Source organism: Vidua chalybeata, chromosome 6, assembly GCF_026979565.1.
Source record: "Vidua chalybeata isolate OUT-0048 chromosome 6, bVidCha1 merged haplotype, whole genome shotgun sequence".
NCBI lineage: Eukaryota > Metazoa > Chordata > Aves > Passeriformes > Viduidae > Vidua > Vidua chalybeata.
The window spans coordinates 55718279-55734584 of record NC_071535.1 but is presented as its reverse complement, the minus strand read 5'-3'; the positions used below and the strand labels follow the sequence as shown (position 1 = coordinate 55734584).

Here is a 16306-nt window from a genome sequence, read left to right as displayed (position 1 = left end):
GGTCTCGAACCCGCGACCCCCGGTGTACCTCCGTGGGTAGAGGGCGTGGCTACTCCTCAGCCAATGGTGGGGCGCGTTGAGCGAAGTCCCGCCCCCCCGCCAATCGCTGGTGGGTGATTCACCGCTCGGCGTCAGCACGCGCGGCGTGCCGCTCCCCCTGCCCATTGGCTTCCTGCCTGATTGACAGACGAGGTGTCCGCCCTCGACCAATCACAACGCGCGGTCCGCCCCGCCGACGCTCTGGCCGCCAATGAGGCGCGGACGTGGGCGGGGCGAGTGACGGCAACGCGGCGGGCGGTGGCGGCGGCGGCGGCGATGGCGGAGCTGCGTGCGGCGGGCGCGGGGCCCGGCCCGGCCGCGCCCCCCGGGCCCGCGGCCCTGCCCGCGGCCCCCGGCGCGCCTCCGGCCCTGCCCTCACCGGCGGCGAGCGTCGGGGCGGCGCCGCCACCGACGGCGGCGCCGGCGGCACCGACAGCGTCGGCGAGCGGCGGAGCCGGCGCGGGCGGCGGTGGGGCCGGTCCCGGCTCGGCCCGCGAGGGTTGGCTCTTCAAATGGACCAACTACATCAAGGGATACCAGCGCCGCTGGTTCGTGCTCAGCAATGGGCTGCTCAGCTACTACCGGTACGCACCGGGACCCGCCCCACCGCCCCACGAGCCCCCCGTGACCTTGGCGCCGGGCTGAGCCCCCGCGGCGGGAGGGAAGCGGGTGCGGGCCCCCCGCACCGAACTGCGGAGCGCTCGGTGCCCCGGTGCCATCTGGGAAGGAGGGCGGCTGTCACCTCCCTGTGCCCGCGGTTGTCATCTCCGTGTCACGGGGGATGTCACCGCCCGGTCACCGGGGCTGCTCTTGGCCAGGGAGGGGGTCCTTAGTCTACTCCTCATCGCCCCTCAGTGCCAGCAGGAAAGGGGGGCGGTTGTCGCATCGCTGTCCCCGTGGTTGTCACCTGTCTGTCCCCAGGATTGTCACATCCCTGTCCCCGTGGGTATTTGAGGGTGGGTGGGGGCGGGGGTCTGCAGCCCCCTCAGCCTCCCGCAGCTCCCGGATCCCGCTGTCCCTCCCAGCAGCTCTTCCCGGTGGCCTCGTGTGTTGTCACCCGCGGGGACACCTGAGCCTGGCGGGGGGGGCCTTGTCCCTCCATTATTGATGGGGAACCGGAGCCTTCAGCAGCTGCCGGCTCCGGTTACACCGCTGGCAACGGGGGGGCACCGGGCTGGGGGTGTCCCGGCTGGCTGTCACCTCTGTCACCCGGTGACGTGGAAGGGGAGTGCCAGCCTGGCCCGGCCTCTCTGAGACTTCACCCTCGTCCCAGCCCGTGCCAGGATCCGGGAAGCACCGGATCCCTGAGGCTCCAGGATCCCTGAGGCCACTCCTGGGGGCTGTGGATTTGTCCCCGCAAAGTGACATCCCCAGGCTTGGCCCCGCTCCGGCGCCACCAAACCCTCCCTATTAATAGCCCTGGCTGCCGGGCTGGGAATGCCGAGCCCCCTGCGCAGCCCCTCGAGGGCTCATCCCGGGAATCCCGGCCCTGTCCTTCCCTCACTGCGGCCTCGTCCCCGGGATCCCAGCCCTGTCCTTCCCTCACCCCGGCCTTCCCGTGCAGATCCAAGGCGGAGATGGGCCACACGTGCCGCGGCACCATCAACTTGGCCACGGCCAACATCACCGTGGAGGATTCCTGCAATTTCATCATCTCCAACGGCGGAGCCCAGACCTACCACCTCAAGGCCAGCTCCGAGGTGGAGCGGCAGCGCTGGGTCACCGCCCTCGAGCTCGCCAAGGCCAAGGCTGTCAAGATGCTGGAGGAATCAGGTACAGAATTCCTGGATCCATGGCGGGGTCGTGGTGCACTCAGGGTAAAATCCCAGTGCTCGACAGTGCTCAGGACAGGATCAGTGTCCTCAGAGTGGGATCCCAGTGCCAGGTTCCCAGAGCCCCACAGGTGGCAAGAATCCCAGGCCAGGATTCCAGTACCCCACAGGACCCCGGGCAGGATATTAGTGTTCCACAGGATCACAGTGTCCCCAGAGCAGAGTCCCAGTACCTCACAGGATGCCAGTGCCTCCAAGCATGATCCCAGAGACCCTAGGGCAGGATCACAGGGCAGCATCAATGTCCTTAGGGCAGGCTTCGAGTTCTCAGAAACCCAGTGCCCCCAGGGCAGGATCCCAGTGCCCCACAGGCCCTAGGGCAGTATCCCAGTGCCCTGGGCAGCATCCTAGCATCTCCAGCAAGAAGGTTTGGAAGGGGATGGCCACGTCCATGCACGTGTGACCCAAACAGCCTGGAGTGCACAGAGATGGACCATGAGTGTTTGGGAGCCCTCAGGGATTTGGGGATCCCCCCCCGTGCCCTTCCTGGCAGCCCCACCACCAGCTCCTGGTGTGACATGACAATCCCACATTTCCCATCCCTTCCCACCCACAGATGACTCTGGTGACGAGTCGGTGTCGCAAACGGACAAGACGGAGCTGCAGAACACCCTGCGGATTTTATCCAGCAAAGTGGAGGACCTGAGTACCTGCAACGACCTGATCGCCAAGCACGGCACGGCCCTGCAGCGCTCCCTCAGCGAGCTCGAGGCCCTGCGGCTCCCTCCGGACAGCACGGACAAGATCAAGCAGGTCAACGAGCGGGCCACGCTCTTCCGCATCACCTCCAACGCCATGATCAACGTGAGTCCCCATCCTGAGGATTCCACAGTGGGAAAAGCTCCCACTTCCATGCTGAGCACTGTTTCCCCCCAGGCCTGCCGGGATTTCATGCTCCTGGCACAAACGCACGGGAAGAAGTGGCAGAAGTCGCTGCAGCAAGAGCGGGATCAGCGGATCCGGCTGGAGGAGACGTTGGAGCAGTTGGCCAAGCAGCACAACCACCTGGAAAGGGCTTTCCGGGGGGCCACGGTGCTCCCCGCCAGCACGCCCGGCACTGGAGGCTCTGGCAAAGGTGGGGAGGGACAAGTGCTGTGCCCAAGTGTCTCTCAGATGCTTCCCAGGATTTTCCGAGCCAGGCTCAGCTTCTCTCACTCTGCTGATCCCAAGGGATGTGTCTGTCCCATCTCATCTGTGTAATCGAGTGATTCTGGCATCCACAACAGGGTCCAAACTGACTCCTCTGAGCCTTATCCAACACCCCTCAGAGCTGGGGTGGGGTGTGACCCCCTTGCCTTGCTGATGGTGACAGGGGAGCCTCTAGCAGGAAACTGGGAATGATGTCACTTCCTCACCAGCCCTGTCCCCTTTCCCAGATCTGTGCTGCCCTGCCAAAGGTGACCTGAGTGACGAGGATGACGACAACAACGAGTTCTTTGACGCCCCGGAGATCTTCCCCGTGCCCGACATCATGGGCCACAAGTGAGTTTTGGGGGAGAGGGGAATCCCCTTGCTGCTCGGCCCTGCTCAGGAATGTTCACCCCCTTTCCCCTCTTCCCAGGAGAACTGGGAGCAACATCAGCGGCACCAGCAGTGACATCAGCCTGGATGAACAGGTGGGATGGGGGTTTATGGCTTGGGCGTGCCCAAATTCCCATGGAAGTGTTTGAGGGGTCACAGGGACATAGCAGCCTTTGTCTCCCCTCTCCCTAGTACAAGCACCAGGTTGAGGACACCAAGAAGGAGAAGAGAACCCGCATTCCCTACAAACCCAACTACAGCCTCAACCTCTGGAGCATCATGAAGAACTGCATCGGGAAGGAGCTGTCCAAAATTCCCATGCCAGTGAGCACAGATGCAGCTGGTGGGTGGGCGCGGGGCACCCCGGAACCCCCTTTTTTTGACCCGTTCCCTCTTCCAGGTGAATTTCAACGAGCCGCTGTCCATGCTGCAGCGGCTGACGGAGGACTTGGAATACCACGAGCTCCTGGATCGGGCGGCGCGGTGCGAGAGCTCCCTGGAGCAGCTGTGCTACGTGGCCGCTTTCACCGTGTCCTCCTACTCCACCACCGTCTTCCGCACCAGCAAACCCTTCAACCCGCTCCTGGGGGAAACCTTCGAGCTGGATCGCCTGGAGGAGAACGGATACCGCTCCCTCTGTGAGCAGGTGCGGCCGGCTCCTCTCTCCCAGCCTTTCCTGGGCTGTCGGGATGGCCGGCACTGAGCTGTCCCCAATCCCGTGTCCAGGTGAGCCACCACCCGCCGGCTGCCGCCCACCACGCCGACTCCAAGAATGGCTGGACGCTGCGCCAGGAAATCAAAATCACCAGCAAATTCCGAGGGAAATACCTCTCCATCATGCCTCTGGGTGAGCACCCCAGGAGTGCGTGGGATTTTTGGGACCACCCGAGGTTCCAGGTGTGGTTCCCAGTACAATCTCCCTCCCTCAGGTACCATCCACTGCATCTTCCACTCCTCCGGCAACCACTACACGTGGAAAAAGGTGACGACCACCGTGCACAACATCATCGTGGGGAAGCTCTGGATAGACCAGGTGGGAAGTTGTGGATGGGAGGTCTATGGAAGCGTGGATCCCTGGGGAATGGGGCATGGGTGGGTCTGACTCTCCTCTCCCCTCTACAGTCAGGTGAGATCGAGATCATCAACCATAAGACAGGGGACAAGTGCATCCTCAAGTTTGTCCCTTACAGCTACTTCTCCCGGGATGTGGCGAGGAAGGTAGGGACACGGAGCCATGGGACACAGCGGGTTGCTCATGACTGCAGTGTGTCCTGATCCAGGCTGTCCCCTCTCCTGCCAGGTCACTGGGGAAGTGATGGACCCCTCAGGAAAGGTGCATTTTGCCCTGCTGGGCACGTGGGACGAGAAGATGGATTGCTACAAGGTCCAGCTGGGAACAGGGGACAACGGAGCCGAGGCGCGGCCGCGAGCCCACGAGGCTGAGGACAGCCGGGTGCTGCTGTGGAAGCGGAACCCACTCCCGTGAGTGGGGAAAATGGGAATTAGGCGGCTCTGGGAGCCGGGCTGCGGGGCTGGCGCTGAGCCCCGTTCTTTGCCGTGCCGTAGGAAGTATGCAGAGAACATGTACTACTTCTCGGAGCTGGCGCTGACCCTGAACGCGCCGGAGAACGGGACGGCCCCCACGGACAGCCGGCGGCGCCCGGACCAGCGCCTCATGGAGAACGGGAGGTGGGACGAGGCCAACGCCGAGAAGCAGCGGCTGGAGGAGAAACAGCGGCTCTCCCGCAAGCGCCGCGAGGCCGAGGCCGCCCGCGCCACCGAGGACGGTAAGGCACGGCTGTCAGACAGGGATGTCCCCGCTCGGTGTCCCCCCCAGGCCCTCACACTGCTGTGCCCCCCAGGGACACCCTACGATCCCTACAAACCGCTGTGGTTCGAGCGGAAGAAGGACCCGGTGACGCAGGAGCTGGCGCACGTCTACAAGGGAGGCTACTGGGAGAGCAAGGAGAAGCAGGACTGGAGCTTGTGCCCGGATATTTTCTGAGCCCGGCGAGGAAGAGGAGGAGGAGGAGCGGCGGGGGGGAGGGATGAAGGCCAGGACCCTCCCTGTCCATCCGTCTGTCTTAACCGTGTGTCCCCGTGCCTCGCCGTGAGCGCCGGCCGGGCTTTGCCTTAGCCCACCCAAACTGACCTTGGGGAGCAGGAGCCAACACAGCCCCCCCAAATCTGTGCTGGAGCAGGGGGGGGTCCGTTCGTCCCACCCACCTCCTCGGCACCCTGGGGTGGGGGGCACAGCCGCCCCTGGGGGTGGGGGGCCCTGGGGAAGGCGCAGCGGGGCGAGCCCGAGGCTGGCCTTGGTCTCCCCCCCCCCACCTTTTATTCCCGTTGCCCTTCGCCCCCAGGAGTTCGGGTGCTTTTGGGGTCCAGGGGGGGCCAGACTCCCCCCCAGCCTGTTCTATAGGTGTATATTATATATATGTAGAGAGCAATCGGGGTCCCCTTCTCCCCCACAGCCCCCAGTTTGGGGGGTCCCCACCCTCCCCGGGATGGCCCCCATGCATGGGGACCCCCCATGAGGTGCCTTCCCTGTAGGTTTAGGGCAGGGGGAGGGCCTGGGTTTTGGGGGGGTCTCTCCAGGGTGCAGTGGGACCCCTGCACCCCCAGACACTACAGGGGTGGGGAGATACACCATGGGGGGAGTCTCTGCACCCCTGAATCTGAAATTGGGGGCGTTTGATGCCTTTTAATTTTATTTTTTCTTTTTTTGGTTTTTTTTTTTTTTCTTTGTCTCCAAAAAAAGAACTAAATTAAAATCTGTGAATGCCCCAACCCTGCGCCTGCTCTGTGGGGCAGGGGGAGGGTCCAGCCTCTCCCTGCGACTGATTTTGGGGGGTACCCCCTACTCCTGTCAGGATCTGAGAGGCAGCACCCAAACAGGGACGTGAACCCCATTCATGGGATTCTCCAGGAGCCACTTTGTCCACTCCTCAGGTTCTGCTGCCCTGAGACAGGCGGGGGATTGAGGGGTGTCTCCTGTGTCCCCCTTTGTTCCCCACTGGATTTGGGGTGCTGGGGACACCCCGGGCAACTTCGGGGGGACCCTTGACTCTTCCCAGGGACCCATTTTGGTCACCTGGTCTGGGGGGTGGCATCCAAAGAGGGGAGGTCCTGAGTGGCTTTGGGACCCCCTGGGGGCACTTCCATGGGCGGGGATGTCCCAGGGGATCGTGGGGACCCCCTGCAAGTGACACAGGTACCCCATACCCTGCCCTTCCCTATAGCATGTGCCCTCTGATTGGCCAGCTGGCATGAGAGGTGCGTGCTGATTGGCCGAGCCCGTGCCCTACCTCATTCTAATTGGCCAGTTGGTTTGAGCGACACTTCTGGGAGGGCTGGCACTTTCCCGTCCACCTTGAATTGGAGCGTGCTGATTGGCCGGCCGACGGCAGCGGGTCAGATCCAGCCAATGGGAGGGCGCGGTGTGGCCCTATGGCCACGCCCCACGGCAGCCTCCACCCCTTGTCCCCCGTGGGACCCCGCTGTCCCCACCCTCGGGGTGGCTCGGGTGGCCAGAGGGGGACGCTGACCCCACGTCCCCCCCCACAACCAGCAGACACGTTCGTCCAGCTCCGGGCAAAGGGGTTTATTGGGCCCCCGGCCTCCGCTGGCTCTGCCACCACAGCCGGTGGCTTTTGGGGTCGGGGGTGTCGCGTCTGCCCCATTCCCAGATGCTCTGCTCCAGATGTTCCCTCCAAACCGTGATGTTGGCAGAGCTCTCGGGTCGGTTGGCACGGAGGGGCTGAGGAGGGGCTGGAGGGGTCAGCCGGGGGTCCCCTCCTGCCCGGTGTCTCCGTTACCGGGACGACAGCATCATCACGAACTCTGCGGGGCGAGGAGGGGACGTCAGGGGACCCGGGGCTCAGCCCCTGCCGCGGCCCCCCAGGGAAGGGGGTGTCCTCACCGTCGAAGTCCACGTGACCGTCCCCGTTGAGATCCACGTCCTGCAGGATCTCGTCCACCTCCTGCGCCTTCAGCTGCTCCCCGAGCAGCGCCGCGATGGCCTCGCGCATCTCGGCCGTGCTGATCTCCCCGTCCCCGTTCATGTCGAACTGCGGCACCCGCGGGCTGGGGGTCACCCTCCCACCACAGTCACCGGCACCCCCAGCTCCTCGTGGTCACCACCATGGTCATCGTTCACCCCAGTCACTGTTCTGTCCATGACTGTGGTCACCACCATGGTCTTCCCATGGTCAGTGTCCCCTCCATGCCTTTGGTCACCCCATGGTCCCCTCTGTGGTCACCATCTCACCATGGTCTTCCCATGATCACTGTCCCCTCCGTGCCCCCATCATTATTGTCCCCCACCAGTGTCTCTCCAGGGTCACTGTCCCCACCACGCCTGTGGTCCCCTCATGGCTGTGGTGCCCCTGAGGAGGGGACACCATGCCTGCTGTCCCCGTGGCGGCGGCCGTACCTCGCGGAAGGCGATCTTGAGCTCCCTCACGCCCACCATGTGCGCCGTCTCCTCCCGCAGCTTCGGGCCCATCATCTGCACAAAGTCCTCGAAGTCCACGCGGCCGCCCACTGCGGTGGGAAGGGGACACCCTCAGCGCCCCAGCGACCCCGGGTCCCCTCCCCGGCCCCCCGACCCCACTCACTCCTCATCTTGATGTGCTGGGAGATCTCGATGAGCTCCATCTCGGTGGGCATGTACCCCAGCGTGCGCATGCAGGCGCCCAGGTCCTTGTAGCTGATGTAGCCATCCTGGTCCGTGTCAAACTCCTTGAAAGCGTCCAGCAGCTCTGGGCATGGCCACAGGTGGGAACAGGGACATCATCAGGCATGGAGGGACACATGGGCACCGTGTCACCCCAGGGCAGGTCCCTTCTTGGATGTGGGAGACCCCTCCATGGCCACAACCCCACGGCAGATCCCTCCATGAGGACGCAGCCCCCTATTCCCCTAGGTCCGTGTCCCCACCCCGTCCCCCCTGCTCACCATCCAGCTCCTCCGGTGACAGCTCCCGCTCCTGCATGGGACACACAGAAGGGGTGACAGCAGAATGAGACCCAGCTCCGTGTCCATCCCCCCTCCTTGCCCCCCCAAACCTCGGTGTCACCTTTGTTAAGCGTGGGCCAAAATTAACTCCAGTGGAGGATTAGTGGGATTGGAGGCAAAGCCCCGCCCTGCCCTGTGCCTGCGCCTCCCACCTGCCCTGCCCCGGTCCCTGTGTCCCTGCTCCTGTCACCCACCCCAGGGGTGTCCCACCCCAGGACCCCCAGGCTCTGGATGGGATGTGCCAGGTGGCCACAGATGCTGCCAAGGCGGGTTGTACTCCAGAGGTGGAGGAGCAGCATTTTTACCCCCACAGATCTTGGCTGCCTCTGCTCTAGATGTCCCCTCAGTATGTCCCCCCTGTCCCCAGGGCCCTGGAGTGTCCCCAGCACCATTCCCAGCACGCCTGTCCCATCTATCCCCACAATTCCAGGCTGTCCCTGACTGTTCCCAGTGCCCCATATCCCCTTCATCCCCAGGTTTCCAGCCGGTCCCTGAGCCCCTTCCCACTGTCCCCATGTCCTCATCCCTAGGGTCCCAGAGTGTCCGCAACTGTGTCCCCACTGTCCCCGTGTCCTTCTAATCCCCAGAGTGGCCCCCAGTGCCAAACATCCCCTCCATCCCCAGGGTCCTGGAGTGTCCCAACCCCATCTTCATTGCCCCCATGTCCCCTCTGTCCCCAGGGTTCTGGAACATCCCCATCCCACTGTCCCCAAGCCCATCCTGACTTCTCATTGCCCTCTTCATCTACAGGGTCCTGGACTGTCTCTGTCCCCATCCCCACTTTCCCGATGTCTCTTCCATAGCCAGGGTCCTGGAACAGCTCCACTGTCTCCATATCCCCATGTTTCAAATGCTCCACATCCCCTCCATCTGCAGGGTCTGGACTATTCCTGTACCCACCCTCACTGTCCCCATGTCCCCATCCCCAATGCCCCCATATCCTCTCCATCCCCAGGATCCCAGAGTGTCCCTGACCATGCCCCCAAAGCCCCTGTCCCCCTTCCATCCACAGGATCTTGGACTATCCCTGTCCCCATCTCCCCTGTCCCCACATCCCCTCCATTTCCAGGGTCCCTCCATCGCCACCCTCATGCCCATGTCCCCTCCCGGTGTCCCCACCTTGCCAAAGACGGTGTTGAGGAAGGGGGAGTAGGTCTTGGTGGCAGCAGCGTGGGGGTCCGTGGGACCCTTCTTCCCACTCTTCTGCCCGTGCCCTCCGTGCCGGGACTCGGAGCCGGAATTCTTGGGGGCCGGGGCACCGACGTCCTCGGGGGCTTTGGGGGGTTTCTCCCCCTCCTCGTGCCCCCCTTTCCCCTTCTGCGGGGGCTCCGTGTCCTTGGGGGTCCCCTTGTCCCCGCGGGAGCGTGGCATGGGGCCGGGGCCGGGTGGGCAGCGGGCGGGCAGGGAGCGGGACCCCGGGATGGCCGAGCCGGAGGAAAGAGCAGGGAAATCCTCTTACACCCCCCGTGACCCCCCCAAACTCCCCCCGCCGTGGGCCCGCCAGGGCAAAGCCAATTAGCAGTGATTAATGGCAGGAAACAGCCACGGCCACCGGCCCCCGGGCACAGCCACGCGGCCACCGCGCCCCCGGCACCGGACAGGTCCCCACCAGCGTCCCGGGGTCACCACCGAGGCCCTGAGTCCAGAGGTGACACCCACAGCCACTACTGTCCCCAGCATTGCCCAATGCTCCCAGCGGTGACACCCCAAAGCCACCAGTGTCCCCAGAGCAAGCCACATCCCCAGTGGTGACACCGCAAAGCCACCACTGTGTCCCCTCACCTGGCACCTCCTCCTGAGCTCCCCCCACCTCTAAGGTAGGTCCATTTATTGTCCCCCCAGAATGGGGACCCCAAGACATGACTGGTTGGGCACAGGGTGCCACAGGGGGCTTCAGAGGGCAGGGACACCCCAAAATGAGAGCAGGGGAAAGCCCGGCCCGGGGGGTGACCCTGGCTGCTGTGTCACCCCGGGGTGACACAGCGGGGCGACACTGGTGGGGGTGACAGTAGCCCTGTGTCATTCGCTGCCATTGCCCCTGTGCCACCCGCCGCTGTCACCTCTGTGCCACCCACTGACGCTGCCTACGGGGACCGTACCGCCGGGCTGCCCCCGTCCGTGGGGTGCCCCTGTCGCACGGCGTGCCCCCGGTCCCCCCTCCCCGCCGGTGCCCCCGCCCCGGAGCCGCGCACGCGCGGGGCGGCCCCGGTCACTTCCTGCCCCGCCCCCGCCGCCGCCGCCGCTCCCGCCGCCCCCGACACCGGCACCGGCCCCGGGCTCCGACCCGCCGGTGAGTGCGGGCACCGGTACCGGGCACCGACCCCCGTCCCGACCCGCCGGGCACGGCCCCCGCGGGCCCCCCATCCGCCTTCCCGGGGCAGCCCCATCCCCGTTCCCTGCGCGGCCACCCCCTGTCCCTGTCCCCATCCCTGTCCCTCTCCCAATCCCTGACCCCATACCTAGCGGGGCCACCCCATCCCCTTCCCCGTCCATGTCCCCATCCTCGTCCCTGTCCCCATTCCTGTTCCTGTACCAAGCGCGGCCACCACCGGCCGCATTCCTGACCCCGCCCCCGTCCCCATCCTTTTTCCTTTCCCCATCCTTGCCCTGTCCTCGTCACTATCCCCGTACAGAATGAGGCCACCGCCGTCCCCATTCGTGGCCCCCCATCCCTATCCTTGTCCCCATCCCTTTCCCTGTCCCTGACCCCATAGCCAGCAGAGCCACCCCTGTCCCCTGATCTGTTGGAGCTGTCCCTGCTCTCCTTTCCATCCCCACCCGTGTTTCCAGGAGGACACCCTTGTCCCTGTCCCCATCCCGAATGGGACACTCCCTGTCTCACTCAGAGCCCCCATTCCTGGAGTGCTTCCTGACTTCCCTTCAGGGAGGTGGCAGGGACAGGGGTGTGTCCCCAGTTCCTGGTTCCTGAGAGTGGCTGAGCCACCCTTTACCGGAGTGGAAGACAGTGACAAACCCAGTTCAGGGGACACCCTATTCCCAGGCCACCTCCCTGGTGGCCTTGCCTCCCATTTTGGGGTATCCCAGCATGCCTGACCACGGCCGGGGCGTTCCCCAGCCATGTCCTTCCGGAAGGTGGTGCGGCAGAGCAAATTCCGGCACGTGTTCGGGCAGCCGGTGAAGACTGACCAGTGCTACGATGACATCCGGGTGTCCCGCGTCACCTGGGACAGCACCTTCTGCGCCGTCAACCCCTCCTTCGTCGCCATCATCGTGGAGGCCAGCGGCGGCGGCGCCTTCCTCGTCCTCCCCCTGCACAAGGTGACAGCAGGGTGGTGACGCGGGGAAGGGGGGTTTGTGCTGGTGGGGGTGACCCCCTCCCTGCTGTCGCTTTGTCCCCAGACCGGACGCATTGACAAGTCGTACCCCACGGTGTGCGGCCACACGGGCCCCGTCCTCGACATCGACTGGTGTCCCCACAACGACCACGTCATCGCCAGCGGCTCCGAGGATTGCACCGTCATGGTCAGGGGTGGCCCAGGATCCTGGGGGGTGGCAGGGGTCACCCCGCTTCGCTCACTGTCCCCTCTGTCCCCTCAGGTGTGGCAGATCCCGGAGAACGGGCTGAGCCAGCCGCTGACGGAGCCGGTGGTGGTCCTGGAGGGCCACTCGAAGCGTGTTGGCATCGTCACCTGGCACCCCACCGCCCGCAATGTCCTGCTCAGCGCAGGTACGGGGGGACACGGCAGGCACGGGGAGGGGGCCGCGTGGCCGAGGTGACCCCTGCCGTGTCCCCCAGGCTGTGACAACGTGGTGCTGATCTGGAACGTGGGCACGGCGGAGGAGCTGTACCGGCTGGACGGGCTGCACCCCGACCTCATCTACAGCGTCAGCTGGAGCCGCGATGGCTCCCGCTTCTGCACCGCCTGCAAGGACAAGAGCGTCCGTGTCATCGACCCCCGCCGCGGCACCGTGGTGGTCGTGAGTGTCCCCACCCCCCCGGAGGGCCTGTGTCACCAGGGCGCTGCCCTGCACTGGTTCTTGGGGGGAATCCCCTGCTTCCTGCTCCTGTCCCTTGGTACACCCTGTTGTCCCGTGTTCCGTGGGTGTCCTTGTCCCCTGGTTGTCCCCGCTGTCCCCTGTCCCTCGGTGCCTGTCCCTGGGGTGCTGCGGGCACCGGTGACAGCCGTGCCCCCCAGGAGAAGGAGCGGGCGCACGAGGGGGCCCGTCCCATGCGCGCCATCTTCCTGGCCGACGGCAAGATCTTCACCACTGGCTTCAGCCGCATGAGCGAGCGGCAGCTGGCACTGTGGGACACGGTGAGTGGCACCCCGGGGGTCCCCGGAACCATTTTGGGGTTCCCCGCGTGTCTGACACCTCATCCCACCCCAGGAAAACCTGGAGGAGCCCATGGGGCTGCAGGAGCTGGACTCCAGCAACGGGGCTCTGCTGCCCTTCTACGACCCCGACACCAGTGTGGTCTATGTCTGCGGCAAGGTACGGAGCTCCCCACCCCGCTGGTGACACCCCCGGAGCCAGGGTCCCCCCTAACGGCGTGTCCCCAGGGGGACTCGAGCATCCGCTACTTCGAGATCACGGAGGAGCCGCCCTACATCCACTTCCTCAACACCTTCACCAGCAAGGAGCCCCAGCGGGGAATGGGCTGGATGCCCAAGCGCGGGCTGGACGTCAGCAAGTGCGAGATCGCCAGGTGGGCACGGGGACATGAGGGACGAGGTGAGGGACCCCCAGATCCCCCCAAAACCTTCCATGACCCCCTCTGCTCCCCTGGCAGGTTCTACAAGCTGCACGAGCGCAAGTGTGAGCCCATCATCATGACCGTGCCAAGGAAGGTGGGTGGGGATAGGGGAATGTGGGGCGGGGGGACCCAGCAGGGCTGGTGGGAGTCCCCAGGGGGACTGAGAGGGGTCACCGGGCAAGACATGGGGCCGTGTGGGGTTCCTGGGCAGGACTTGGTGACTGGGCAAGGGGTTTGGGTGGGGGTCCTTATGGGGTCTGCGTGTGAGGTCCCTGAGCAGGACATGGGAGCAATTGGGGGTCCCCAGTGAGGCTGTGCCCCCGTGGAGTCTCTCTGGGGGTCCCCCTGAGGATGCCACCCCTCTGACGCTGTTGGGGGCAGTCGGACCTGTTCCAGGACGACCTGTACCCGGACACGGCAGGCCCCGAGGCGGCCATGGAGGCGGAGGAGTGGGTGGCGGGGCGCACGGCGGGGCCCGTGCTGGTGTCTCTGCGCCAGGCCTACGTCCCCAGCAAGCAGCGGGACCTCAAGGTGAGCCGACGGACGCTGCTACACGACAGCCGCGCCACCGCCGCTGCCACCGCCGCCACCGGGGCCACCACGCCACCTCCCACGCCCCCCGCGGCCCCCGCGTCCACTCGCTTCAGTGCCCCCCCGGTGCTCGGCTCCGGCAGCGCCACGGTAAGGGGACAGGGGGGACAGGGGGGACAGCGGGGTGTGGTCGGTGTGGGTGGGGCTGTACAGTGAGTGCGGTTACTCTGATGGGCGATGGGTGGCTGTGGCAGGTGGGCCACGGGCAGTGGGTGTGGCTCTGCTGGGCGTGTCCCGTGACGGGGCTGTCCCTCAGGGAGGTCGCCTGGAGGAGGTGCTGCAGGAGGTGGCGGCGCTGCGGGCGCTGGTGGCGGAGCAGGGCCAGCGCATCTCCCGCCTGGAGGAGCAGCTCAGCCGCCTCGAGAACGGCCACGTGTAGGGACCCTCTCAGGGACCACCGCCCCAGGGACCACGCCTGCACCCCAGGGACCCCCCTGAAGCATCTCACCCCCCTGGGGTGCTCCCCTTGCCCCGCTCCAGGCCCTTCTCCCATTGGGGGGCTGGCTGCCCCTCTGGCAGCTCCCCGCTTCCCCCCATTGCCTTACTGGGTGCTGCCCCCTCAAATCATGGACCACTCTCCACCCCTGCCCCCATCCCTCGGGCTGGGGGTTGCTCCTGGGATCAAAGATTACCCCCTGCACCCCCCAATCCCTGTGTGGGGTCTCCCCCCTTTCTGTGGGGCAGGGCATGATCTACTTTCCTCAACTGTGAGATATTGTCCCCCCTATATTTTGGGGGCTTTTCCTCCCCTCCTTCTCTTTGTGCCCCCCCTCTCCATTCCAGTGCAGGATCAAAAACTATATTTTCACTCCAAATAAAGGATTTATAAGAAAAGCCATGGTTGTAGGGCCACCTGCAGGGTGACAGAGCGGGGGCAGGAAGGCGCAGCGGTCACGGGTGGGAGCTCAGCGCCTTGGCAGGAAGTGGGGGGGCACGGGGCGGCATTTTGGGTAGCAGGGGTGAGGGGGGTGCAGCACTCGGCCCCCCCCCCGCTCTGGCACATCCGCTGCGCGGGGGCAGGAAGTTGGGGGGGGCTCCCCCATCTCGGAGCGCGCCCGCGGCATCGGGACCCGCTCTGGCTGCACCCACTGATGGTGAGCACCCCAAAACCGGGCAGAGTGGGAGATTGGTGGGCTGGGAGCCGAGGGGCTGGGGGATGGGTTGGGGGAGTCAGGATCAGGGAGCCAGGGTGAGGCTGGGGGGAGTGGAAGGGTAAGGGGAGTCTGGAATGTTTGGGGGGATAAGGGGAGCAGAGAAGGGTTGGAGGGGAAGGAGTGGGGGGTCCAGGGGAGCATGATGGGCTTGGGGGTGTCAGGTTTTGGGGTGGGGTTGTGGGCCATGCAGGCACAGTGAAGATTGCGAGTGCCGGGTTTGGGGAGCCCTGGGGCTTTGGCAGGGGGTGTGGGCAGGGGCGAGGGGCTCTAGGGGGGCTGTGCAGCCACATGGGGTGGCAGCACCCGGTTCCTCTCCCCCAGCACCTGCAGGTGCTGCTGCACCCGCCACCCACCGCTTCCGTCCCCACGGGTCACCTCTCCCTCCCCGGCCCTTGTCCTCTGCCGCTGTACCTTGCTCCCTGTCCCCGCTGCCCTTTGCCCCGGCCCTTCCCTGCGTTCCAGCTCCGGGAAGCCGCGTGCCCGGCGCGGTCTGACCCTGCTGCCCTCCCCCGCAGGCTGCCCCGCGCTGGCACCCGCTGCTGCTGGCGCTGGCGGGGCCGGCGGCGGCCGGGGACCCCGCGGTGGCCCGCAATGACCGGGCGGTGGCCGCGCTGCTGGGGCTCCTGCTGTGCCTGGCGCTGGGGCTGGCGCTGGCCTGGCACCACCTGTGCCGCCTCTCGGCCGGCCGCTACCACCCCCGGCCCTTGGGCCGCCGGGCGCTGGAGCTGCTGCGGGGACAGTGGCACCGGCTACGCTCGCCGGGGGACCCCGCCGCGGCCCTCGGGGACGGCGACGGGCAGGTGGCCGTGCGGGACGAGGGGGAAGAGCTGATGCCCTGGAGCCTGGAGCGGCGGCTGCAGCAGGATGACGGGGAGGAGGATGAGCAGGAGGAGGATGAGCAGGAGGAGGATGAGGAAGAGGCCGAGGCAGCGCCACAGGGCGGGGAGAGCCCCCTGAGTGAGGGGGAGGCGGCGGGGGGCAGCGCCGAGGCCCTGCTCAGTGACCTGCACGCCTTCTCGGGGACAGCGGCCTGGGGGGACGCGCGGCCGCACGTCACCGCCTTGTGACATCACCGCGCCTGACGTCACCACCCTTTGATGTCATCACCCTGTAATGTCACCTCCCATTACGCTGTACTGTCAATGCCCTGTAGTGTCACCTCCCCGTAGTGTCACCTCCGTGCCAGCAAAGGGACCCCTTCTCTGTCCCCTGCCAGCCCCCAGCCGAGGCTCCTGATTGGCTGCTGGGCCTTGTCCGGGTTTGCACTGACCAATAAAAGAGCAGCTCTGGGGGCAGAGCCGATCAGGGGGCGTGGTCTGAAGAGAAGTGGGTGGAGTCAATGAAAGGGTGTGGCGAGTGGGAGGAGCCTGTCAGGGGGCGGGGAATCGCACAGGGGGTGGAGCTCGGATCCTCCCCTGGTGGGGCAACTCCCC

At 65.9% G+C, this 16306-nt stretch overlaps 4 protein-coding genes across 5 annotated transcripts; 3 read left to right on the top strand and 1 right to left on the bottom strand.

The window, feature by feature from the left end:
- Window positions 1–312: 312 nt before the first annotated feature.
- On the top strand, window positions 313–6178 carry OSBP (oxysterol binding protein). 2 transcript variants are annotated; one of them, XM_053946397.1, is made up of 14 exons: window positions 450–623; window positions 1604–1812; window positions 2428–2675; window positions 2748–2946; window positions 3248–3353; window positions 3433–3487; window positions 3585–3716; window positions 3793–4038; window positions 4119–4239; window positions 4322–4425; window positions 4515–4610; window positions 4693–4874; window positions 4959–5179; window positions 5255–6178. In XM_053946397.1, exons 2-14 carry the CDS (start codon window positions 1617–1619, stop codon window positions 5395–5397), a joined length of 2049 nt encoding a protein of 682 aa, XP_053802372.1. In that variant the 5' UTR covers window positions 450–623; window positions 1604–1616; the 3' UTR covers window positions 5398–6178. The 2 variants fall into 2 exon arrangements, with proteins under 2 accessions (XP_053802371.1, XP_053802372.1); XM_053946396.1 differs by having other exon boundaries at window positions 313–623; window positions 4959–6178.
- An 818-nt stretch (window positions 6179–6996) lies between these two features.
- On the bottom strand, window positions 6997–9838 carry CABP4 (calcium binding protein 4). Its single transcript, XM_053945691.1, has 6 exons — window positions 9531–9838; window positions 8352–8382; window positions 8012–8155; window positions 7828–7937; window positions 7315–7462; window positions 6997–7235 (listed from the first exon to the last, which is right to left on the bottom strand). Exons 1-6 carry the CDS (start codon window positions 9780–9782, stop codon window positions 7207–7209), a joined length of 714 nt encoding a protein of 237 aa, XP_053801666.1. The 5' UTR covers window positions 9783–9838; the 3' UTR covers window positions 6997–7206.
- A 799-nt stretch (window positions 9839–10637) lies between these two features.
- Window positions 10638–14553, top strand: CORO1B (coronin 1B). The gene is made up of 11 exons (XM_053946504.1): window positions 10638–10701; window positions 11488–11690; window positions 11772–11894; window positions 11970–12099; window positions 12169–12350; window positions 12569–12688; window positions 12762–12866; window positions 12935–13080; window positions 13165–13222; window positions 13510–13809; window positions 13976–14553. The coding sequence occupies exons 2-11, from the start codon at window positions 11490–11492 to the stop codon at window positions 14096–14098; spliced, it is 1488 nt and encodes a 495-aa protein (XP_053802479.1). The 5' UTR covers window positions 10638–10701; window positions 11488–11489; the 3' UTR covers window positions 14099–14553.
- A 504-nt stretch (window positions 14554–15057) lies between these two features.
- PTPRCAP (protein tyrosine phosphatase receptor type C associated protein) lies at window positions 15058–16146 on the top strand. The gene is made up of 2 exons (XM_053945877.1): window positions 15058–15063; window positions 15389–16146. The coding sequence occupies exons 1-2, from the start codon at window positions 15058–15060 to the stop codon at window positions 15938–15940; spliced, it is 558 nt and encodes a 185-aa protein (XP_053801852.1). The 3' UTR covers window positions 15941–16146.
- Window positions 16147–16306: the final 160 nt, after the last annotated feature.

What these genes read in the sequence shown, in the direction of transcription:
- CABP4 (XM_053945691.1), bottom strand. Translation starts at nt 9,782, where the DNA reads ATGCCACGCTCCCGCGGGGACAAGGGGACCCCCAAGGACACGGAGCCC. An exon ending in CCAGCACATCAAGATGAGGA is followed by an intron (nt 7,938 to 8,011) that starts GTGAGTGGGGTC and finishes TTCCCACCGCAG; the next exon opens with TGGGCGGCCGCGTGGACTTC. An exon ending in TCAAGATCGCCTTCCGCGAG is followed by an intron (nt 7,463 to 7,827) that starts GTACGGCCGCCG and finishes CGGGTGCCGCAG; the next exon opens with TTCGACATGAACGGGGACGG.
- OSBP (XM_053946396.1), top strand. Translation starts at nt 316, where the DNA reads ATGGCGGAGCTGCGTGCGGCGGGCGCGGGGCCCGGCCCGGCCGCGCCC. An exon ending in CCCGACATCATGGGCCACAA is followed by an intron (nt 3,354 to 3,432) that starts GTGAGTTTTGGG and finishes CCCTCTTCCCAG; the next exon opens with GAGAACTGGGAGCAACATCA. An exon ending in ACCGCTCCCTCTGTGAGCAG is followed by an intron (nt 4,039 to 4,118) that starts GTGCGGCCGGCT and finishes TCCCGTGTCCAG; the next exon opens with GTGAGCCACCACCCGCCGGC.
- CORO1B (XM_053946504.1), top strand. Translation starts at nt 11,490, where the DNA reads ATGTCCTTCCGGAAGGTGGTGCGGCAGAGCAAATTCCGGCACGTGTTC. An exon ending in CCGAGGATTGCACCGTCATG is followed by an intron (nt 11,895 to 11,969) that starts GTCAGGGGTGGC and finishes CTGTCCCCTCAG; the next exon opens with GTGTGGCAGATCCCGGAGAA. An exon ending in TCGGCTCCGGCAGCGCCACG is followed by an intron (nt 13,810 to 13,975) that starts GTAAGGGGACAG and finishes GCTGTCCCTCAG; the next exon opens with GGAGGTCGCCTGGAGGAGGT.